At 37.6% G+C, this 25,752-nt stretch overlaps 2 protein-coding genes across 2 annotated transcripts in view; one reads left to right on the top strand and one right to left on the bottom strand.

The window, feature by feature from the left end:
• LOC137007446 (CDP-diacylglycerol--glycerol-3-phosphate 3-phosphatidyltransferase, mitochondrial) overlaps positions 1–12,354 on the bottom strand; it is a 31,794-nt gene extending 19,440 nt beyond the window's left edge. Inside the window, exons 1-4 of the mRNA XM_067368904.1 lie at positions 12,237–12,354; positions 9,848–10,049; positions 7,793–7,870; positions 7,186–7,282 (exon numbers count right to left, since the gene is read on the bottom strand). Coding sequence (XP_067225005.1) covers positions 7,186–7,282; positions 7,793–7,870; positions 9,848–10,049; positions 12,237–12,352 — 493 coding nt within the window. The 5' untranslated portion in view covers positions 12,353–12,354. The remainder of the gene's footprint in view (positions 1–7,185; positions 7,283–7,792; positions 7,871–9,847; positions 10,050–12,236) is intronic.
• Positions 12,355–14,115: 1,761 nt separating this feature from the next.
• Positions 14,116–18,774, top strand: socs3b (suppressor of cytokine signaling 3b). The gene is made up of 2 exons (XM_067369435.1): positions 14,116–14,319; positions 15,571–18,774. The coding sequence occupies exon 2, from the start codon at positions 15,745–15,747 to the stop codon at positions 16,393–16,395; it is 651 nt and encodes a 216-aa protein (XP_067225536.1). The 5' UTR covers positions 14,116–14,319; positions 15,571–15,744; the 3' UTR covers positions 16,396–18,774.
• The last annotated feature ends 6,978 nt before the right edge of the window (positions 18,775–25,752 follow it).

The raw sequence follows: 25,752 nt of genomic DNA, 5'->3' as shown, positions 1-25,752 counted from the left end.
CGATTTTCTAGGCTGATATGGCTAGGAACTATACTCTCATTCAGGCGTAATAATCAAGGAACTTTGCTGCCGTATCATGGCTGCATCAGGCGCAATGATATTACGCAGCGTCTCTCACATACGTCTCCATGGTTGCAAGGCACGTTCCCTGTGCAAGCAGGGGCTCACAGGCGCTGCGTAATATCATTGCGCCTGCTGCACCCATGGTACGGCAGCAAAGTTCCTTGATTATTATGCCTGAATGAGAGTATAGTTCCTAGCCATATCAGCCTAGAAAATCACAACTTTTCGTTTTCTGTCGGTCTTAGTACACGATTTAACTACAGAAGAGTCAAGTTTAAAATAGTTTTAAACTCTTTGGTCATTTTTAAGCGCAATGCTAACGGTCTAATCAGATTCAATGAACTATGCTAAGCTATGCTAAAAGTGGTACCGCCAGAACCGGAGATCGGCTGAATGGATTCGAAAACGGTAAAACTCAACTGTTTAACTCTAGGGGAGTTGGAAAATGAGCCTATTTTCCTTTAAGACATAACTGACAATAATACTCACCAAGATGGGCATTTTGATATAATTTTGTGTGAATTAAACGAAGAAAAATATATATTGTTTAAGAATTTATGTTTTTACTTAGCCCATTTACTGAACACCATTATTACATAATTGAAGACTTTACACTTTTGTTGGATGGATCAAATTAAAATATGCTTTTTAATGCGTCTGATGGAGTTGACACAAATTAAAGGGTTAGTTCACCCCAAAATTTAAATTATGTCATTTATTACTCACCCTCATGCCGTTCCACACCCGTAAGACCTTTGTTCATCTTCGGAACACAAATTAAGATATTTTTTGATAAAATCTGATGGCTCAGTGAGGCCTCGTTTATGCTAATTTAAGACATAAATGACAATAATACTCACCAAGACAGGCATTTTGATATCATTTTGTGTGAATTAAAAGAAGAGAAAGAGAACTTAATTCAGTATTTGCACGCCGTCTAATCCTGAGCGTCATTTACTCTGGCCCCAGGCAGTCCTGTATTTTGTACAGATTTTATTTTGTTTTAGTATTTAATTATTTTACCAAGAGGAAAATCGTTTGATTATGCAACAGACATTATACACCTAAGTGTCTTCACACAGTTATTTAATAAACCATCGGTTTGTTATATCAGGTTTTTTCATGCTACAGCCGATGGTTTGGTTTTAAATTGATCAAAAATCGGCTGATACATTGGTGCATTTTTTCATTTAATTCTATAATCTAGTTATATAGTATAATGTCTTTTTCTGTTTGTATGTATTGTAGTAATGCTGCAAAACAAATTGCCCTTTGGGGACATAAAAATTAAAAGTAAGCAAGTTGTTACGGTCGGTTGCAGTGACGAGGTGAGAGGCAGGATCTAGTCGCAGGCAGTAACAATTTATTAAACTTTAACGTATGAAACAAAAACACTCTGGGCAGAAAAAGGTACAGCACAACCAAGTATTAAGCGACATAAAAAAATGAACTGAACAAAACACAGGGCTTAAATACACAGGGAAACTAATCAATGAATTGAATGAAAATTTCAACAACTCAAACAATTAATAAACCATGGAAACCAAATTAAAAACGAGGAAACAGAAAACATGTGACATTCTCATCCAAAACAGAAAAAAAATAGATAACCCGTTACACAAGTCAGCCACTAGCAACTATACCGAACTGTGATGTAGAAAAATATAGTTATATAAATAAATATAAAAAATAGTTATATAAATAGTAATATTAAATAATTATATTAAATAGTTAATAAATTCTGTTCTTTTGAACTTTCTAATCGGAGGATCCTGAAAAATACCTTACCTACCCCAAACTTTTGAACAGTAGAGTATGTTTTGTGCATTTTTTTTCAGAATACACAGCTATTGTAATGGGTGTCAATGAAGAAAGATGCTTCATAGAACCAGATTGAATGGGACACTGCTAAACCATGACCTCTTGGTGCACTCCCTTGTCGTCACATTGTGTCACAGTTAATTTGCATAGAAATATACATCATATGATTTGCCAAAGGTATTTGTTGCTCACACCAGAAACCGCCAACTCACATAAAAAAGAAGAACTTTAGGTATCTCTGAGAGTGAATGCCCTGTTTATTCTCATAATAAGAGTCATTTTTATGAGATCAAGTAGAACTTGAACCATACAATGAAGGTAAATGCTGCAATATGATGTCTACCATGAAATATTATATTATGAATTCTTACAACATCATTGGGTCAGTTCAACGGCACATTGAATGTGTAGTTTGTGAAGTAAAAGAAAAAGGAAAAAAAAAAAAAAAAACAGGGTGGAGGTCTGAACTGTAACCTACAATTACTAAAGCTGGAAATCCTCCAAAATTACACCCATGCCATTTTAATCAGAATAGACATGGCGTATACATGTTAGTCAGCGTTCACAGAGGATAAAGAACATTAGCAGGGGTTTTCCTGTATGCATTATTTCCTCCTGATATAGTTTCACACAGGAATGTGATCAAAAAGATCAAGCTATGAATTTTCAAAGTTCAAAAGGAAATAAAAGAACAATAAAGAGGGAAGTTCACAAATAATTGAGTGAATATGAGGTATGTTTACTGTACACAAATGAGATCTGGTTTTGAAATCTGATCTTTGGGAGTGATTGTCCACACTGTCATTTAGAAGTGATGAAATCAGATCCACATGTTCAGCGTAGTCAATATACAACAAATGAGACTCATCAGATACATTACTGTAGTATTTTACACAATTATGCATATGATGTGCCTGCAACCCCTCACTCTTTCACCATTCATTACAACGTGATGTTACATGAGTGAACTGAATATATATCCAAAAGTGATTTGGATCGTACTGGATCAGGATCTGACATGTTTGCTCAGACTTCAACAATTTCAAGGAATTGGGTTGGATTCGCCAGCTGCTGTCTGTCCGAACAAAGCCTGAGAGTGTGTGCGTGTGAGACAGACACATATAGTCTTTACTGGTTAAATAATCATCAAGAGATCATGAATGAACAGGACCTTTTCAAAAATACCAGTAAATCATTTCTGCCAATTTACCAGTGCAAGCAAGAGTAAGGAACATTCCCAGTAAATTCCCAGTATGATGATGTGTGTGTGAACAAAGAACGAAGATAACCGGTATGAGCATGTACAAGGTCAGAACACGCTGACATAATAAGTTTGCTTTAGGCCAATCATAAAGCTCTGTTGGAGCTGTTTACGATAAGTTGCTTTTAAAGGGTTTGTTCACCCAAAAATGAAAATTCTGTCATTTATTACTCACCCTCATGCCGTTCCACACCCGTAAGACCTCTTCGGAACACAAATTAAGATATTTTAGTTGAAATCCGATGACTCTGTGAGGCCTTCATAGGGAGTAATGTCACTTCCTCTGTCAAGATCCATAAAGGTACTAAAAACACATCTAAATCAGTTCATGTGAGTACAGTTGTTCAATATTAATATTATAAACCGACGAGAATATTTTTGGTGCAGCAAAAAAAACAAAATAACCACTTATTTAGTGATGACCGATTTCAAAACACTGCTTCAGGAAGCATCTGAGCATTATGAATCAGTGTATCGAATCATGAATCGGATCGCGGTTCAAACCCGCCAAACGGCTGAAATCACGTGACTTTGGCGCTCCGAGCTGCAGATTCGATACACTGATTCATAACGCTCCGATGCTTTCTAAATCGGCCATCACTAAATAAGTCGCACCAAAAATATTCTCGTCGCTTTATAATATTAATATTAAACCACCGTGTACGCACATGAACTGATTTAAATATGATTTTAGTACCTTTATGGATCTTGACAGAGGAAGTGACATTACTCCCTATGAAGGGCTCACGGAGTCATCGGATTTCAACTAAAATATCTTAATTTGTGTTCCGAAGATTAATGAAGGTCTTACGGGTGTGGAACGGCATGAGGGTAAGTAATAAATGACAGATTTTTCATTTTTGGGTGAACTAACCCTTTAACTCTTTTTCTATGTAAACATACGCTAGACAGATGTCTGAATGACACTGCGCCGCGCCTCGCGCACGAGACCCTTCCTTTTCCTTTCATCAGCGCTGCGGCTCTGCAGTTATTGCGTATTATAGTAACTGCAATACTATAGTAACTTTTATCAGTCATGTTTTTAAGAGCAAAACCGTGTTCTGTGATCATCCCTTTGCGCCTGTCACTCAGAAGTTAAAGGGGCGTATAATGCTTATTTACACTGTTAAAGAGTTGCATTCTCATGCTAAACATGACCAAAGTTTAAAAACACATGTTGGATGTATGACGGAGTATTTCTGTGCCAAATACACTACTTCCGGTTTTGGACCGGGTTTCGGAGAGTTTTTTTTCGAGTATGGCCTGTATGACATCAAAAGAGAGCGTAATTCCTTGGCTGCGTCCGAAAACTGGAAAATGCTGCCTTCTGAGGACACATTTCAAGGTAGGAAGGTATCAAGGCACGTCCGAATCCAATGTTAGCTTCACTTACTGTCTCATGAGATACCTTCCTCAGATCGATTTTTGAAGGAAGCATAGATGCATCATTAGCTGCCTTTGATATCCCACAATCCTGTGCTTTCCATTCTGTGACAGTTGAGCTGGAAAAATAAAGATGGCATCCGAAAGTTGCATTTGCTGCTCAGTTTGTGTATAGATGTACGGTTTTGACCAACATGTTTCAATTTTGATATAATTTCTATCGAGAAATTACTACTGTAGTAATTAAATATTTGTTTAGTTCTCACCAAAGCTCGCGCTATATTGCTGTAGATCATTAAACTGTTACACTGCCTCAGAAGTCTGTCTGAAATCAGTTTCGTGAGATGCCTTCATGCACAAACGCTGCCGTACAAGTCATTCTCTTATAAGACAGCGAGGCAGCAAGACTGCTACCTAGGTTTTCGGCTCGTGTCATGAATTTGTTCATCCTGTAACAACACGACGAAACACAGCAACTAGAATTCACAATATTTTAATACAATATTGTATACAATTATAATGTTATGTAAATTACGGTCCCAGCAGTTATTAATGTTGTGCGTTGCTGTTTGGCTGCCAGTGGTGTGGTCCTTTCTGAATGAAGCCAATAATTCCGCCGATCTAACTCCTTTGGGATCAAATAAATTTGTAGTTCTGACGACTGTTGAAACTGCTAACAGCACCACATATCCCAGACATATTGTAAATTTGTTGTGAACCTTCTGAGAGTGTTTTGTTGGCCTTCCTCTGGTAGTTGTAGCTGCTGTCACCATAGACTTAAACAGAGCGCGCAGCTGTGACCGGACACAAATATAGGGTGGCGGGCATAGCAGAAGTCTTTGAAACCCATGGATAGGCACTTCTCCCTGATAAGCGTGCACACACACATCACCAGAGCAAGAGCAAGAGCACGCCCATCAACGCGTTTCAATCGGGATATGGAAGCAGAGAGATTTTTCAACAATAGCTGTGTTCCAATTCAGGGGCAGCACCTTTTGAAGGCTGCTTTCATCATCGGTCTCATTTAAGAAAAATAACCGTTGTATTGCAACGTAAGAAAGAAATTACAGTATTTTACACCTCACAGTGAATATCAGTGAATTTTATTACGGTTAATGACGTATGCAGCCTTCAAATGCGACCTCTGGAGGACATAGCCTCCAGAATAAGATGCAGCTCCTGTCACCAGGAGAGTGTGTTTTTGGTTGATTACCTTTTTCAGCTTCCCAAAGAACCCAGCGTTAAAGGGATAGTTCACCCAAAAATGAAAATTTGATGTTTATCTGCTTACACCCAGCGCATCCAAGATGTAGGTGACTGTTTCTTCAGTAGAACACAAATGATGATTTTTAACTGCAACCGTTGCCGTCTGTCAGTCGTATAATGCGTGTCAATGGGAACTCCATCTATAAGAGTAAATAAAACTTGCATAGACAAATCCAAATTAAACCCCGCGGCTCGTGACGGAATACTGATGTCCTAAGACACGAAACGATCGGTTTGTGCGAGAAACAGTATTTATATAATTTTTTACCTCTAAAACACCACTATGTCCAACTGCCCTCCACATCTGGTTAATGAGGTCTGACAATGGATGTGTCTTGCACTCATTGAAGCAAAGCGCGAGACATCACTTCCGTCATCAGAACGCGTTTTTTTGACCTCACTAACCGGATGCTGAATGCAGTTGGACGTAGTGGTGTTTTAGAATTAAAAAAATTATATAAATACTGTTAATTTTCTCGCACAATCCGATTATTTCGTGTCTCAGGACATCAGTGTGTTGTCACGAGCCGCAGGGTTTAATTTGGATTTGTCTGTGCATGTTTTTTTTACTCTTATAGATGGAGTTCCCATTGACATGCATTATACGGTCATTTTGTGTTCTACTGAAGAAACAAAGACACCTACATCTTGGATGCGCTGGGGGTAAGCAGATAAACATCAAATTTTCATTTTTGGGTGAACTATCCCTTTAAGGGAACAGTGGATGAAGTTTGTTTCTCCGGGGCAGCAATGGAATTGTGCATGTATGTTTGTTTGTTCCCGGTGATGAATACTTTGTAAATAAGTACCAGTTCGGCGCTGGATTTGCAGATAATGGTGAGTAAAGCTGCATCAGATGTCTGTGTTTTGTTGGTGCATATAATGTAAACACCACAAACATTTTTGTTCCTTTTTTATTTATAATGATGTCGCAGCTAGCAGACAATCTCTACGCAAAAGCTGCGCATGCTCGTGACTCTTTAGCTCCGCCCATGGCACTGACGGCAGGCACGCCTCCAGGATCTCGGCTTTTTTCGGAAAGACTCGGTTTAGCATATCTATCTTTTATAAATATGATAAAACTAAAGACTTTTCGGGGATATGAAGGATGCAACTCTATATGTACTCAAGATTAACATGAAACTGTGTGTGATAAAAAAAAAAAAAAAAAAAACTAAAGCACTTAATCTAATCCAGCGTTTAAAGGTAATTTAGAATGATTGACATCACAGAGTTTACCGGTATTTTGGTAAAAAGACAGAATGTCTTGCTTGTGTGAACAGCAGCACATTTGTGTATTTACTGGAAAAGTTGTTCTGGTAATTTTACAGTAATTGAACAGGATTTCTGTGTGAAAGGGGCTAGTGTGTGAAAGAGAGACAGAAACAGACCTCTTGAGCCTCTGGTATAATCCAGCAGAAAAGACACTTTCAGATCAGGTGCATGATCTTCCTGTGAGCGCTCTAATGCCTCTTCCATGCAATTAACCTTCAAAAGAAATTAGACAGTCAGTGAAAGAAGCCTCTAATTATCTAACCCATTTTAGAGTTTTTAACCACATACTAGGGCTAAGCAATATTTTTCTTTTTGATTCTATTTCTGCTGCAGGAACCTTATGGCTTGTCCGGCTGGTTTTGCATGTTGATTCGAACAAGGAAACGTTACCTTACTGTAAACTGAGAGAGTAGTTAAATTAAATTTTTATACTGAGATTTATCAAACAACATCAGATCAAATTCTGTTGATAAAATCCAACTCTGTGAGGTAAATTTCTGAAAATGTTTTCAAATGTAACTGGTTGTGACGAGCTACTGTTCTGAGCTATCTGATCTTTTTGCTTAACAAATGAGTTATTATTGATCTTACAGGATTAAAACAGAGGATGAGATATGATAAGGTGAGTAGCTTCCTCTTCCTCTAAAATTCTCAATGAGAAACTGAACAAAGACAGCCTTTTCCTTCTCACTGACAGTAAATGTGTGCAGACAGGTTACATACCAGGTCTTGCTCTAATGGTCCTGTACCCAGATACAGTGACGCCATCACCACACGACTTTTGGCTGTCTTGATACGAGCCTAAAACAGAACAACAATCTTAATGAGACATTGAGTTAAAGCTTTATTTTATTTTTTTATTTTTTTTACAAGCTATTCACCTTATTTTTAACTTATAGTTAGGATAGTTCACCCAAAAATGAATATTCTGCCATAATTTACTCACCCTCAAGTTGTTCGAAAACTCTGAGTTTCTTTCTTCTGTTGAACACATAAGAAGATATTTTTAAAGAATTTTGTTAATCAGACACCCATAATAAAAATATTATGCTAATCAATTGGTGCCGTCAACTGTCTGTATAACAAAATTCTCTTATGTTCAACAGAAGGAAGAAACTCATACAGGTTTGGAACAACTTGAGAGTGAGTAAATGATGACAGAATTTTCATTTTTTAGTGAACTAACCCTTTAAGAGCAGGCACACCCATTGTAACCTGATTGTGTCAAGGCATCCAGTCTAAACTGCTTCTGGTTATTTTAGCTGTACAAAAACAGGCCATTATGCTGCTTGATATTGCAAACAGTTACTTATCATATTTTAATTAAGTATCATAATCATAAACGCAGTAGTTTGTAGCACAATTTTATTTGACCAAATACCGCATCTTCCCATTAACCTATAGCGGCAAATGAATCTGCAGTCTCCACACATTCACAGAAAATATCTAATTTCCACGTTAAAAAAAAAGTAAGGTTAATATTATAACAGAACAAACGGATAAACAAACTGAAGACAATAAAAACTATTCTTTACATAAACACAGCTAGACGATCTTCTGAAATGGAAAAAAAAAAACGAAAACCCTAACCCTAACTTATATTAAATTTTTTAATTTTACATTTATTTATTTATTTAATTTTAGAGCCATGTCAGCATCAAAGGCTATTTTATGGAAAGATCAAAGTTCTTAAAGAAACAATTTCACAAATAGGTTCCAACATTCCAATTAATACTATGTACGATCTTTCCTCATTGTATTTGATAAAACTTTCTAGAATTTTGTTTAAAGGTGCTATAGAGGGTGTTTTCGACGATTGAGAAACCAAAGACTGTTAGTGAGTTTTTGAAATGAGTGCATGCGTAAGAACAAAACCCCCCTCCTTCACAGCTCATTTTGAGGGAACGCCTCCCAAAACTCGTGCACGAGTATTGGAACACGAGTGTTTACCACCGGCATTCGCTGTGTCGTGTTAGTGGATTCATTATGTCGGACTCATCGCAGGTAACTCATAATCTGCAGTTGTTACTCCTGACAAATACATTGCATGCGGCGCCTGTGGAAAGTTACTGGAGCGCGCACGTCTCTCACAAGGAACGTCACGGCAGTGATTGACAAGCCAGAGGGCCAATTGTTTACGCGATCATCGAGCTGATGTTTTTAAGGCCCTACCTCGTGCACAGATGATGTATATTAATATTATTCCTTTCAGTGCACCTAATAAATAGTCTTTTATCAGTTAGTAAAGACAGTTTCAAGTAATATTGCAAAAATGTATAAAACAAAACATCCTCTATAGCACCTTTAATGTTAAAAAAAAAACTAATAGCAAGAGATCATTTATGACATGTAGAATGAACATTTGGCACAGCTCCACCCGATTTGTTAAATAAAACATCATCTTCTTGTAAGTATCATCCACACTATATTTACAATGCTATGACATAAATATGACTATAAACAGAAAGGCACTAATCAGAGTGAGATAATATCGGTTTGTCATAAGATATTAAAGATAAAGTCACCTTTGTTTATATAGCACTTTATACAATACATATTGTTTAAAAGCAGCTTTATAACAGGAAAAATTATTCAGTGATGCAAAACAGAGTTCATTTCTGCTGTAAAGCAGCTCTTCAAAGAAAATATAGTCATGAAGTCAGTTCAGTGTTGAACCAAGGATTTCTTTTTTATGGCCTTATAAGCATATTTACTGACTATATGGCCCTTGAAGGTGCAGTTGCTTGACTTTCACCTAGTAAATACACACATGCATACCTTCATAGCCTGATAAAACTCATCAGGTGAGTGAAGGATGTGTATGTGGCCCCCAGGGACCCTGAAAGCAGGTACATAATTAGCCATCCAGTGGAAGCGAGAGAGGAGGCCCTCGACACCAGTGAAGCCTGGAGGTCTGGAGGAGGCCAGGGGGGCTGAGTCCGCCTCTGCCAGGAGAGGGGCCAAGAGCAGCACAGCAGATCTACAGGATGACAGGAAGTATGAGAGAAATAAGGGGAGGAGAAACCCTTTAATCAGAATCCAAGTGCAAGGCTGGCAGAACTCTTCAACGGTACACAATGCACTGCAGTGTTTCAGTTTACGGTATTGGTAAATATTGTAAAATCTGGTGGCTGAACTACATGCTTGGCTCCCAAACTTTATCCAGCAAAAGTGTGTGAATAAACTGCCCACAGGGAGTTGCTATTCAAAAGTTTGGGGTCAATAAGACTTTTTTTTTAATGTTTTTTGAAGTAAGAATCTTATGCTTACAAAGGCTGCATTTATTTGATCAAAAATACAGTAAAATGGCAATATTGTCTATATTTTAAAATGAAGTTTATTCCTGTGTTGGCAAAGCTGAATTTTCAGCATCATTACTCCAGTCTTCAGTGTCACACGATCCTTCAGAAATCATTGTAATACGCTGATTTGCTGCTCAAGAAACATTTCTTTTTATCAATGTTGAAAACAATTGTGCAGCTTAATATTTTTCAGGATTCTTTGATGAACAGAAAGTTCAAAAGAACAGCATTTATTTGAAATTGAATTTTTTGGTAACATTATAAACAACTTAACTGCCACATTTAATCAATTTAATGCATCCTTGTTGAATAAAAACTATTGATTTCTTAAAAAAAAAAAAAAAAATCTTACTGAACCCAAAACTTTGAATAATAATGTATTGTCAGCAATTTGTTGCAAATTAAAAAACCTAACAAGTTACTTTTAGTACATTTTTGCTATGTTATTTGTACAAAATCAATAAATAACTAAAAAATCCTAACACATTAATATTTTATAATATATGACTGAGCCAGCAGAAAGAAAAATAAAGTTTAACATGTTAAAGTGGTGGCAGCTATGACTGTGTAATATGGACCATTTTATTCGATAACTGTTGTTATTTAAAAAACAATTAAAAGCAACAGCTCAACTTTTCTCAAAACTTGATTTCAAACTATTTACGATAGAGCCCCAAATCCAGTTCCAAATGCAACAGTGTTCAGAAGACACAAAGGCAGTAATATGGTCTGCATGACACAGCATGAAGTCTCAAACTGCAACCCTTCACTCAGATCTACTGCCAAACACCAAGGTCACGCCGAGTTCTCTACAACCCAGACGGTGCTTTTCTTCACAGAACCCAGAGTCTCACCGCACACTACAGTAGATCTCACATAACTCCCGAGAAAACAAAATGAAAAGAGGCGCCTCTGAGAGCGCCGTGACCCTGTGGAGACTGAGCGTAAAACAATGCGAAGGTCAATCGTGAGATTACGAATCTACACAAGTTAACCATCTGTGTCTCTCATACATATCAACCCTGCTTCAATAACAAGACAAGACCCTCATAGATCTGCCCTAACAAGTGAAGAAATTCAGGCCTTTAATACTATCAGACTGAAGGTGATTTGATTAAAGTCACCTTTAAAGAAGAATGCAAGCAGTAAATGGCTGCTTTGTAAAGCGGTGCTTTTAAGTTTTCTTGAATGAACCTCTTTCATTGCAATGCAAATCCAATAAAAGCAGTTTAACAAGAATATCTGATCAACTAAAGTTCACCTTGGGCTACATGTTTCTGTCAGAAAAAAAAAGAAAAAAAACATGAACAAATATACATATTTACATTAATTGAACAAAGAATATTGTGAATAATCATAATTTTGAAAGCTGCCAGATCAGACATGACTGAAACTGATAACATCACTGCTGTAATAAAAGCTTACAAACCCTATCTGATCCATTGTTTATTTGGTAATGGGGTAACTATCATCACACTAACCAGTGTGCAGTTTGACAGCTCATTAAAGGATAAGTTAACCCACAAGTTGTTCTGTGGAACACAAAATAATATGTTAAGGAGTCACCATTCACTTCCATTGCATTGTTAAGTGAACTATATCTTTAAAAACAGAGGGCATAATGGTGATTACCGGAAATAAGCTAATGAACGTTAGTAGAGCAAAATCAGCAACCATCTTTATTGTTCTAATGTTTACAACTCATATTCTCAAAATAATTTTGATAACCGTAACTCTACATACGAATGTAAGATCTCTCCCTTCCACAACCACAAGCTAGCATTAGCCAAAGACGCACGCCTATTTAACATTACGCGATTTCTATCGACTGTCTTTATGTAATGCAAACGAACGCTATTAATTACCCTCTCCTCCGATCATGTGTCCTGAAAAAGCGGTCTGTTAATCTCGTGAAAACCCAGGACAATGCAGGAGTATATGCAGAGAACACAAGTCTTTTCCATTTCATGGGCGCCGCCATGTTTTCACTGGATTTTGAATGTCAAAACTTTATTAAAACACAACCTACATGCGGCGCCACAAACTACAACACTACACACAGAAGCTTGCAGTGTAAACAATACAAGTTCGCTGATTATAATGAGAGGACTTTCAGCGTTGACATGGTATGATTGGCCATGTGCTTTTGCTGGTCTGTCATCTTTCTCTCATCAGTGACAAAATGCCTAATTATGTTATCTCACGCTGCACATATTTATATAGAAAACCAGTGTCGGTTTATTGTTGTTCCTTTCATTTTTTTTATTATTTATTTTTTATCCTGAAACTTATTTCCAGGGCCATTTTTACAATTTGAAGGTTAAATTAAATACAAAATAATGCACAAGATATCATATCACAATACAAATTAGTTTTAATTAGTTTTTAAGAGTGCATTTTTCACATTAAGTGTTTCCTATTTTTCATTTTATTATCTGCACATCAATCTAATTTCAACCTCTGCGCACATAGCACACATAAGCTTTCACATAAGATTTCTGTTAGTGCACTTCATCTGGAAAGCATCTGCTGTACAAACATCTGAGAAATGTCTTTAAGATGTCAGTTTTACATTCTAAATCATAAACATCTTAAAGACATTTTCTAAATGTCTATTTAACGTCAGAAAACGTCCTCGAGACATATTGCAGATGAGCAAACACTCCAAAAACAGGTCTTGCAGATGTAAAAACGCACATCTCTGAGATGTATGTGTGCTATCTGACAGCTAGATACACATAGAATAAAATATTATGAAATATATCAAAAGTGAGTAATTTTAGCATACATTTTGTATTTGGAGCATTCTTGCTCCAAGCTCTGGTTAATTTCTGACCCTGCTGTATAATATTTTTCACTTGACTATTTAAATCATATCTTAATATTAGCCTAATATATTAAATAATTTAGCCTAAATATTAAATATTTATTATTACATGCTAACTGTATTTAATTGGCTCCTGTGCAATGGCAAAGTTTAATCTAATTTATATGATTTTAGTATATTTCACGGCACTGGGCAATATAAGTTCTTGAGTCATGCGGTTCATAAATATCCAAAGCCTCTGATTCACGATTTTACTAATGCACAAATATCTCTAATATCCCATTGATGTCTTTTGGAGGGTGGTCTACTTTTGTCATCCTATAGATGGCGTATGGAACAAATTCAGTAAAGGGGATCTAGCCTTGCGGATACTACTATACTATACTATACTATACTATACTATACTATACTATACTATACTATACTATACTATACTATACTATACTATAATGTTCTATAAACCATTTGCATACTTAACGTTTCATTGTAGCCTTGCATTCTAATTCTGTGTCAGCATAAATCCTGATGATATGCAAAATGAGTTTAAAAAAGAATTTCTTCTGGAATGTTTCATCATGCATCTGACCGTAAATTACATTATTATACGGGATTATGCAAAACTAAATACAAATGAATAAATACAATAGACCAGTAAAACATAATAATATGCAACACGTGTGTGGTCAGATATCATCAGTCATAACACACCGACCGCATTTATATCCGCAAGGGCAATGCAACTTTTCACCTTGTGTGAGCAGGGAAGGGAGGGGGGAGAAATCCCGTAAAAAAGGGTCACGCTGATTATTTATTGGCAATCCGCCACGTGCGTGTGTCTATGTGTGTGTGTGCGTGTGTGTGGTTGCTTTACTGGAAGAGGGGGTGGAGCTCTTTAGAAATATCAGTCGGTACTTCAACTCGATGGCACAAACAGGACACCTCCACTACCTCTGATAGACTTTTACACAGCTGATCTCTGATCAACTGTTAAAAAACTGACATGAAACTGATCTTTATCCCTTTAAAAGAAGGTCTATTTTGCATAAGCGGTTATATGGGAATCACAAAAGGAGCTATGTTTTATTGCAAACTCCAAGATTGAGTCGGATAACGCTTTGAAGGTAAAACAACGTTTTATTGTAATGTACTGCAATTCGTAATACTCTATTCTAAATGCATGCATATGTCTTATAGTATATCCGCATATAATGCATGCCTCGGTATATGCGGTGCAACATGGTATCGACGTAAAAAAAAAAAAAAAAAAATCTGTGTTGCTGATCTTTGTAATGCGAGCTAAACGCATAGCTAATAGTTTGAAGTCTGCTTGAGTTATATATGTGGGCCAGTCCGACTAAACGACCTCAATGTAACCCGAACAAGTCGGTGAATTTGTATTCCAGTTAGGAGAAGAGAGTGAAGGGGTATTTACAGTGTAACACGAGACAGAGCCCGTGTGTCATGAATGAGGAATTGGGTTATTCACAACGAACTGGAGGACCTCATTCATAACCCGTTTTCTAATAGCCCGAGAGAGCGATCGAAGTCAATATCGGGTTTACACGGTCGAGCTTGGACTAAAAATAAGGCTTCGATTAGCAACTAGTTAATTTATCCATTGCAAGCTGTTTTAACATGCGCTTCAAATGCATCTCGTATATCCAACAAGTACTCATATGGTCACTGTTGGATTTCTTTGCTTAACTAGTACCATTAGTACTAGTAAAAGTAAAATGGGTAACCGCTATAATTCGATTATATACTAGTGGAAAGTGAATAATTGATATTTAAACCAGAAATCTCTATATAATTCAATAATTTGTTACCAGTATAACTGATTCCCATATAATTTAGTAACAAAAATAGCAATTTTTTACTAGTAATGATAGTGACTAGTGGCAATAGTACTAGTAAAATTAAAATAAGTACCAGTAACATTGGCATACACACTAGTCAGAGTAAGAGACTAGTTGATCTACACTATATACAGATAGTTCAGTAACAAAAATAGCAAGTTGTTACCAGGAGTATTGAGGAAAAAGTACTAGACAAATTGACAAAATACAAGTATTATACTAGTAACTTTAAAAAACAGACACTAATATGTTTAAAGAAATATCAATAATTTATCCCCAGATACAATGATTACTTCATTGAAACGCTTAATGTGTAAATGTGATGTTTCTTTGGAGAGGGAGGGTTGGGCTTTAATGATAAGGGACACATGTGAGAAACATCCAATCCACTTATTAGAACCATGAATGGCCCCAATAAAGCTGATGTCATAGCAGATGCAAGTCTGCTGGCACTGGCTTCTGTTGTTCTGACTGTTTGGTTGATGCTGACATTTTCCATTTGGCTTTTCCCTTCAGCTGCCTTCCATACCCACCGAGACAACATTTCTTCTGGATGAGGAAGAGGTGCCAGAGCTCTGGGCGTTGTGTTGGTGCTCTCCGGTGCATGAGCACCCTGGCTGGGACGGCCCTTCGGCCCTGGACCCCGAGCACCAGTGGTTGCCGGGCGGTACAGGGGGCGGGCAGAGCGCCATGGTAACGCACAGTAGGTTTGACGGCGCCATGAGCAGCAGCCCCTTTGAAGGCGGCGTGCCCCTGCCCCCCCACCGGTACAAGACCTTCAGTTCTCGGTCGCAGTATCAGATGGTGCTCGCGGCCGTGCGCAAACTGCAAGAGAGCGGCTTCTACTGGAGCACCGTGAGCGGGAAGGAGGCCAGTTCGCTGCTGAGCGCAGAGCCCCCGGGCACCTTCTTGGTGCGCGACAGCTCGGACCACCACCACTTCTTCACGCTAAGCGTCAAAACGACTACGGGCACCAAAAACCTGCGCATCCAATGCGATTCCTGCTCCTTCTTCCTGCAGACCGACCCCCGGAGCGAGCAGGCGGTGCCACGCTTTGATTGCGTCCTCAAACTCATCCATCATTACATGCCCTCGGCAGGGATGGGGGCCTCGTCGAAGGTTGGAGACGGCGGAAGCGCGGCCGACGGAAGTGCATATTTCATTTACTCCGGTGGCGAGAAGATCCCTCTGGAGCTTCTGCGTCCGCTGGCTTCTAGCATGTCAAGTCTGCAGCACCTCTGTCGAAAGACTTTAAACGGTCATATAGATGTGTCCACCAAACGGGACCAGCTGCCTCATCCACTCCAAGAGTTCCTCCAGGACTACGATGCTCCTATCTAGCTATTCTTGATGGGGTTTTTTATGGGAAGGGCAGAAGAATAAGGCGCGCAAGTGGAGATTATCACTCCAGACCTCGGCGTCTTTCAGTATTGCAGGCCAGCTGTGCCTTCGACCTCTGGATTGTGAACTTTTGAGGGACAGCACGAGATGTGTACTTCCACTCAAGTGGATCTGACATCTCCGCGGCTGTTGACAAGAAAGGACTTCCGCGTTCCAGCGGCCAGTCTCAAAGACGGACTGCTGAAGATAAACACAAGTGATAGTTGATCAGTACAGGAGTTAAGTATGCTGCTATGGCTACAGTCCAGCTCCTCATCATCGATCGGGAGACTCTCTCTCAAGTCTTGTTTTCTTTAGCTCAACATTTTTTGACTTTCTTCTGGAAGGAAGGAGCGAGAGCTGGGTGTTTGCAATGACGTACACATTTCCACTGCTTCTTGCCAAGTGTAATTGCCTCATAAGTGGGCGTGGGGGCGCAAACGGGGTGGCTACTTACCGCTCACGACCGACACTGCCGTGTCTGCTCTGGTGACCGTGTGCGGGGTCAAGAAAAAGGACTAGCGCGAACGTATTGACCGGACGAGAGGCCCGTACCTGAGGACGGTTTCGGGCCTTAGCCTTCTCTGGAGAAGACGGCCCCTCAGTGGACTGTTGTTACTTAGTTCGTGACAGGAGCCAAAGCAAACAGTAGTTTCATTTGTGCTAGGAAAAGGCAGACTGAACATTGCTGATGATTCAATATGAGCAAATTGACATTCATATACTGTGAAGCAAATACAAGCACAGTATGAAAAACCTTATTAACTGATTTACTGTGGTGTTTGACATGAAGGACCGTGCTTCTCTGATCACACGGAGAAGCATTTGTACTTTGTGTGCTTCAAAATCCTCATTCAATAACAACGACACAGTGTTTGTTTCACTAGCAGGACGTCTGCTATTCACTGAATGTATTATGAGTCTATGGAAGGGCTTATGGTTCCACTTGTAGATTGTTTTTCCTCTCTCTCTCTCTCTTTTTTTTTTTCTTTTGTTGTTGTTCATATTTTGTCAAATCAAGGTGTTTACATGTGTGGCCACCAACAGGACAGCATGTTTTTTACTCTTGTCTTTTATAAAGATGTCTCATCTTAAGGTCTGGTCTGATGACCGCAGTGCAAGCTTGAAGATCAGAAAACAAAGGCATTAACATAGAAAATGCAGCAAGAACCTTTGCACATATTTATATTTATAAGATATTTCCATAATTTATATTAAAGAGCACTATTTTTACAAAATGGAACACCCTGCGTGACTCGCATTCTTGTTTAATATGCAATGGTTATTCTCTGGCCTCAAGCTGTGTCTCATTTAAATATGCATGATATTTAATGTGGCAGTTTCTGCAGAAAACATTTTCTTCCATCCACATACACATACAAACACACACACACACACACACACACACACACACACACAGATGAAGATACCACAACTGCTCTTGTTTTCAGAAAAACAGGTCTGAGGCTTACCTTGAGGTGTGTGTACAGGATGTCACAGAGTACTTTCTCTTTTGATCAAAGTTAAAGCATCTGTCTCTCTTTCTTCCCAGAGTCTCTACGGATTAATCCTGGACACTCTTCATTCCTTACTGGAAAAATCACTTTAGCGAGTGAAATGGACACAAGCTCATATTTAACACTTGTTTTTATCTCTGCTCTGCTTTTTTAGTCCTTCAACCAATAATATAGTAACTCCATTTAAAGTTACAATGCATTTTTTGCAGTTTGTGCGTTTCTTCGATCTGCACGCTTCCACTTATTTCATTGATTAACCCCCTCTCTTAATTAATTTTCTCTTCTCTCCATTTAACTAAGGGCTTTTATCAGCTCTTCGTCCGCATATTAGAGGGTAATTAACACATAGTAAAAGTTGTAACTCACAAACCATTAAATGCCATTAAGTGAAAAAAAAAAATCAATAGGCCTTGATAAACTTACTGAGCAAACCCAATAGAGCTTGACACGATAAGATTTCTGACTTACAGTGTAGACTTTTAATCATGGTAGTACAAAAGCACTTCTGCAATTGAAAGATAACCTACTACATAATACACGTTTTTTTGAATCGGTAGTGATGATATGAAAAGGAGTGGTTATATCAATAGATTCTTGTCTAATATTTTGATAAACTAGAAAAAAATCCAGACTATTAGGCATTAAAGCAGATCCTTGTGTAAAGGGTTACTTAGTTAAAGGATTAGTTCACCCAAAAATTATGTCATTATTTAATCACCCTCATATCGATCCAAACCCATAAGACTTTCGTTCATCTTTGGAACACAAATGAAGATCTTTTTGATGAAATCTGAGAGCTTTCTGTCTCTCCAGCTACAAAACTGACAATTTGACGCTTCAAAAAGTTCATAAAGAGATCGTAAAACTAATCCATATGAATTGAGCTGTTTAGTCTGAATTTTCTGAAGAGATGAGATTGCTTTATATGATGAACAGATTTAATTTAGGCTTTTATTCACATATTAACATTGATCAGTGAACATAAACAGAAGCTCAACTTGCTTGATGCGTGAGAACAAACCTCATTGGTTCTTGCGGAAGCTCAAACGTGCTGCGTAAAATACGAGAACAAACCTCATTGGTTCTCACATGTCAAGCAAACATGCTGGAGCTTCCTTTTACCACAACTGATGTGTGTGTTGATGAATGTCTATATGTGAATATAAGCCTAAATTCAATCTATTCATTGTATAAAGCAATCAAGTCAAAAAATTGGACTAAACTGCTCAATTCATATGGATTAGTTTTACAATCTCTTTATGATCTTTTTGAAGCGTCAAAGTGGTAGTTATGTAGCTGTCAATGGATGGACAGAAAACTCTCAGATTTCTTTAAAAAATATAATTTGTGTTTTGAAGAGGTTTGAAACAGCATGACAGAATTTTCAGTTTTGGTTGATCTAACCTCAGTTTGCATTGATCAGTATCTTTAGCTTCCTTATTTTGTGATTTGCATACATGGAAATTAAAATAATGTTTCAGTTCTTAGCTACATATTTAACAATGCATATTTACAAGCATACTTACGGACTGTTTACACGACAACATTTTCAACTAAAACGGCAAACGTTTTATGCGTTTTGGACATTCATTTACACAACAATGGCATTTTGGGGCCTGAAAACACACACTTTTGAAAATGGGTTTCAAAGTGCAAGTTTCTGAAACCGTTATTGTCTCCATGTAAGCTACAAAAACGTGAATTTGCGGATACAGTGACGTCATGCGCATGCATATTACGCGTTCAGTCTATTGCCTTGTAGTATTTATTTACAAAGTGGCATCGCCAACTACTGGCCTGGAATGCACAATATAGAATTTCGCAGATCAGTGTGAATGGGACCGTTTTGGCAACATTGTCGTCTGTATGCGAAGGAAAAACTTTTCTGGTTTTAGTACATCATTGTATTGTACTGTAAACGTATCTTTACATTACTTATTAAAGGGATAGTTCATCCAAAAATGAGAATTCTGTCATTTACTCACACTGCTGTTTCAAGCCTGCAGAACTCAAAGATATTTTGAAAGTCAGTGGGGTCCAAACAACATTGGACTATTTAATTGTAAGCTATAGAGGGAAAAAAGCCGTTATTCAAAATATCTTTTCTGAAAGAAAGTCAAATTTGAAATAAAATCAAAGTGAGTGAATACATTCATTTTTGCGTGAACTACCTCTTTAAAGGTTTAGTTCACCCAAAAATGAAAATTATGTCATTTATTACTCACCCTCATGTCGTTTCACACCCGTAAGACCTTTGTTCATCTTCAGAACACAAATTAAGATATTTTTGATGGTTCAGTGAGGCCTGCATCGCCAGCAAGACAATTAACACTTTCAGATGCCCAGAAAGCTACTAAAAACGTATTTAAAACAGCTCGTGTGACTACAGTGGTTCAACCTTATTGTTATGAAGCGACGAGAATACTTTTTGTGTGGCAAAAAAAAAAAAAAAAAAAAAACTTTATTCAACAATATCTAGTGATGGGCGATTTCAAAACACTGCTTCATACAAATCTTTTGTTACTAATCAGTGGTTCGGAGCATGTAAGTCATGTGATTTCAGTAAACGAGGCTTCTTTACGTCATAAGTGTTTTGAAATTTCAATGGTTCATGTGACTTTTGATTCATTGATTCGAAACTAAAGATTCAAAAAGTAAAGCTTCGAAGCTTCCTGAAGCAGTGTTTTGAAATCACCCATACTGAGCTATCGGATTTTATCAAAAAATATCTTAATTTGTATTCCGAAGATGAACGAAGGTATTACAGGCGTGGAACGACATGAGGGTGAGTAATTAATGACAGAAATTAAATTTTTTGGGTGAACTAACCCTTTAAGTGTAATATTTAGAGTTTTATATTGTTAAATGCGTCCATTTCTTTATACTAGTTGTGTTTTAACATTATGAGTAAATTCCATTCACATTCATACCAGACAGCCAAGCATAAGCAATGGATGTGTGTGTTTTTGCCAGAGTAAGCTTTTCCCACGAGAGAGATTTACTCCACGGCTTGTTTAGATTCCGAGAAATATGTTAATATTTACAATACACGTACATACATGCTTAATGAACCACTGAACAGTCTCTTCTCATAACTCCACTCCAAGTGGTATCTCCCGCTATGTTCTTTTTACGGTATTTGGGAAGTCTCCGCCTTTTTTTCACACTCGTTCAGGCCTTCCTTCTCTTTTCCTCCCTCTCTAGTGTTTTCAAAACAAAGCTGCAGTCAGTAAGTCCATGCCTCATTTGGTCAGAGCCAACGCCCGTCAAAAAACACAAAGCCCCGGGGTTCAGAAATTTCCTGACCACCCTCTTCCCAAAACGAAACATATTTATTTCAATATTTACAAGTGCAATATTAAAAAACTTTACATATAAAGCACATTAAGCATTAAACATGCACTCTCCTCAGCCTTTGTGAAAATATATGCACGTCTGCACATAAGAAACAGCATGTCTCTATACAGGATGTTTATGTTTTACTGCTGTCAATACCAGCTTCAGTTGAGGCTTTACAGTAAATCACCTCTGTAACCTTTCTATCTGCTCACTACTGATTCGCTTACTGTAACCCTAGGGAAGCAATACTCCACTGAGCTGCCCTCCGCGTGTCTAGATATGCTTATGTTTCGACTTCCCTGAATTTTTCAAACTTACGGTAAGCCCGGCTATGTTGATACTCCTGTTGAAGACACTGATGACTACGATTAACAGATAAGTTATGAGCCGCACGGAAAACCAGCTATCGCGGATGATAATATGTGCATGTTTGTGTGTGCGTCTGACTAAATGACTGAAAGTAATGGGACTCCGGAGGGGTTGTGTATGCTGGGAAACAGACCAGTCCTCTCGTGTGTCAGTCCCATATTGTGGTTGACTTAACAGGAAAGGAATGTGAGGCCATTTTTTATACATCCTGGCCCGCTGCAGGGGCCCAGGGAAGACTCTGCAAATGTATGCGTGCCTGCATATAGGCCTACGCACATGTGAGGATAGATACGTTCCTTGTTGTGAAACGCAGTTTAACACAACATCTTTGCAAAGTCTGTAATCAAGTTTGCCTATAATCACACAGAATGAAAACATTATGTTAACAACATATCACTGAAATTGTCCCATTGAAAGCAAAATGGCAAACTAACACGCACTGGCTGTCATCAAAACAATGCTGCCGGTAACAGCTATTCTAAAGGAAAATAAGGGAGACTCTGTTTCTCTATATGTTGCTTCTTTTTACCCTGTACTATTTTAGTTTAAATGATGTGAAGTGTTTCTGTTGCCCTATAATTTGCACACGCTTTACTTAATGACATCATCAGCATGGAATACTGGCAAAAGAGAACTTTTGCATGTACATTTATATAGTATATTCTTTCATACACGTGCATATGAAAATACTATGTGTGCCATCTCAGGTTTTGTTATATAATTATAGGCCTGTAAAAATATCATATAAGGTATTAAGATTTGTTTTCAAGTGTATCTAATATACAAAATCAAAAAGAAGTTTGGGAAGTACAAAAGTACGGAAGAGGATTAGGGACAAGCAATAATAAAAAAATAAAACCATCTCAAGATTAAAGTTGTTAAATTTTGAGAACTCGTTAAATTTCGAGAAAAAAGTCGAAATAAAATGTTGAGAATAAACTCGTTAAATTTAGAGAAAAAAGTCAAGATAAAATGTTGAGAATAAACTCGTTAAATTACGAGAAAAAAATTGTTAAATTACGAGAACAAATTCGTTCAATTATGAGAAAAATATCATTAAATTTCGAGAAAAAAGTCGAGATAAAATGTTGAGAATAACGTCATTAAAGGGATAGTTCACCCAAAAATGAAAATTTGATGTTTATCTGCTTACCCCCAGGGCATCCAAGATGTAGGTGCCTTTTTTTCTTCAGTCGAACGCAAATTATGATTTTTAACTGCAACCGCTGCCGTCTGTCAGTCAAATAATAGCAGTAGATGGGAACTTCAACTATAACAGTAAATAAAACTTGCTTAGGCAAATCAAAATTAAACCCTGTGGCTCGTGACGACACATTAATGTCCTAAGACACGAAATTATCGGTTTGTGCGAGAAACCGAACATTATTTATATAATTTTTACCTCTAATACACCACTATGTCCAACTGCGTTCAGCTTCCTGTTAGTGAGGTCAAAAAACGCGTTCTAATGACGGAAGTGATGTCTCGCCCATATACTTCAATGAGCGCGAGACATCACTTCCGTTGTCAGAGCGCGATCAGACCTCACTAGCTGGAAGCTGAACGAAGTTGGACATAGTGGTGTATTAGAGGTAAAAAATGATATAAATACTGTTCGGTTTCTCGCACAAACCAATCGTTTTGTGTCTTAGGACATCAATGTGTCGTCACGGGCCGCAGGGTTTAATTTGGATTTGTCTATGGAAGTTTTTTCGACTCTTATTGTTCAAGTTCCCAATCACTGCTATTATTTGACTGACAGACGGCAGCGGTTGCAGTTAAAAATCATAAATTGCGTTCGACTGAAGAAAAAAAGTCATCTACATCTTGGATGCCCTGGGGGTAAGCAGATAAACATCAAATTTTCATTTTTGGGTGAAATATCCCTTTAAATTATAAGAATAAAGTCATTAAATTACGAGAAAAAAGTCGTTCAATTATGAGAAAAATGTCGTTAAATTTCGAGATAAAATGTTGAGAATAACGTCATTTAATTATAAGAATAAAGTCATTAAATTATGAGAAAAAAGTTGTTAAATTATGAGAACAAATTCGTAATTTAACGAATTTGTTCTTGTAATTTTTAACAACTTTTTCCCCATAATTTAATGACGTTATTCTCAACATTTTATCTCAACTTTTTTCTTGAAATTTAACGAGTTTTTTCTCGAAATTTAACAACTTTAATCTCGAGATGGTTTTATTTTTTTTATTATTGCTTGGCCCTAATCCTCTTCCGTACAAAAGTACACACACACACAGATGTACAAAAGTTTAATTAATCTATATTTAATTTATACAGTGAAGATGCACTATTGTTTTACATTTGATTACTTTTTTCTGTTTCTGTACCTGAAAATTGTGATGTTTAAAAATTTGAACCAATGGCCCAACCAGGCCAGCAGAAAATACAGATACTCTGTATCTGCAAATACCAAAAATGAAAGTACTGGTATCTGACTCATTCTTGAAAAAGTGGTATCGGCGCATCCCACAATGCAACTTAACTATATACATTTTATCCTGTCTAAGATTGTAACCCATAACCTTGCCATTGCAAAACTTTATGGAAACAGCTCATAATTTTTTTCAATTATTTTTTGAAGAAATGGCATACTTTGACATCTTTAAAGGCATAGTTCATCCAAAACTGAAAATTATCCCATGATTTATTCATGCTCAAGCCATACTATAGGTATATATGACTATCTTCTTTCAGACAAACACAATTTGAGATATATTTTAAAAAAAAGCTTTATAATTGTGGTGAATGGGGGGATGTTTTGAAAAATGCATCCATCCATCATAAAAAATAATCCATACGGCTTCAGGGGGTTAATAAAGTCCTTCTAACGCGAAGCAATCGGTTTTTGTAAGAAGAATATGCATATTTAAAACTTTATTAACTATAATAACTAAGACAACCATACGCAAGAGTGACCCCTGACTCAACGCATGATGCAATGACAAACGCAGAAGCACAGAGGATAGAGCAAAGCAAAACACCGGTCACGAATTATAAGTCTAAAACAAGAAATTTTAAAGAGAAATGTCGGAGGATTTAAATATAAGAGAAGATGAGCTTAAGTTTGTTGCACAGACCTCTTTTTTTAAAGGTGCTAAAGAGGATGTTTTGTTTTATACATTTTTGCAATATTACTTGAAACTGTCTTTACTAACTGATAAAAGACTATTTATTAGGTGCACTGAAAGGAATAATATTAATATACATCATCTCTGCACGAGGTAGGGCCTTAAAAACATCAGCCAGTCGTTTACGCGATCATCGCATAAACGATTGGCCCTCTGGCTTGTCAATCACTGCCATGACGTTTCTTGAGAGAGACGTGCGCTGCTGCGCGCTCCAGTAACTTTCCACACTCCACAGGCGCCGCATGCAATGTTTTTGTCAGGAGACAGGAGTAACAACTGCAGATTATGAGTTACATGCGGTGAGTCCGACATAATGAATCCACTAACACGACACAGCGAATGCCTGTGGTAAACACTCGTGTTCCAATACTTGTGCACGAGTTTTGGGAGGCGTTCGCTTTGAAAGGAGGGGGGGTTGTTCTTACGCATGCGCTCATTTCAAAAACTCACTAATAGTCTTTGGTTTCTCAGTCGACGAAAAGATCCTCTTTAGCACCTTTAAGCCAAGAGAGGCATCTACATCCTTCTACATCCTACGTCATACATCGCGTCACGGGCTACTCATTTGGCGCAAGTCGACTTGTGCAGTATGTGTACGGTTGTCTGCAGGAAGCTAGTTATTTTAGTTTATACATTTTTAAATATGGATATTTTTCTTACAACAACCCATTGCTTCACTTCAGAAGGCCTTTATTAACTCCCTGGAGCCGTGTGGATTATTTTTATGATGGATGCGTTTGTTTGGGCTCCAAAATCTCGTCCTCCATTCACTACAATTATATAGCTTGGAAGAGCCAGGATATTTTTAAATATATCTCAGATTGTGTTAGTCTGAAAGAAGATAGTCATATACAGCTTGAGCGTGAGTAAATCATGGGATAATTTTCATTTTTTGGGTGAACTATCCCTTTAAAAACAAAAGACACAACACAAAATATGA

The sequence above is a fragment of the Chanodichthys erythropterus genome, chromosome 19 (assembly GCF_024489055.1).
Source record: "Chanodichthys erythropterus isolate Z2021 chromosome 19, ASM2448905v1, whole genome shotgun sequence".
Classification (NCBI taxonomy): Eukaryota; Metazoa; Chordata; class Actinopteri; order Cypriniformes; family Xenocyprididae; genus Chanodichthys; species Chanodichthys erythropterus.
This window is presented reverse-complemented; position numbering and strand designations above follow the sequence as displayed.

Coding starts and splice junctions, on each gene's coding strand:
- socs3b (XM_067369435.1), top strand. CDS start 15,745: ATGGTAACGCACAGTAGGTTTGACGGCGCCATGAGCAGCAGCCCCTTT.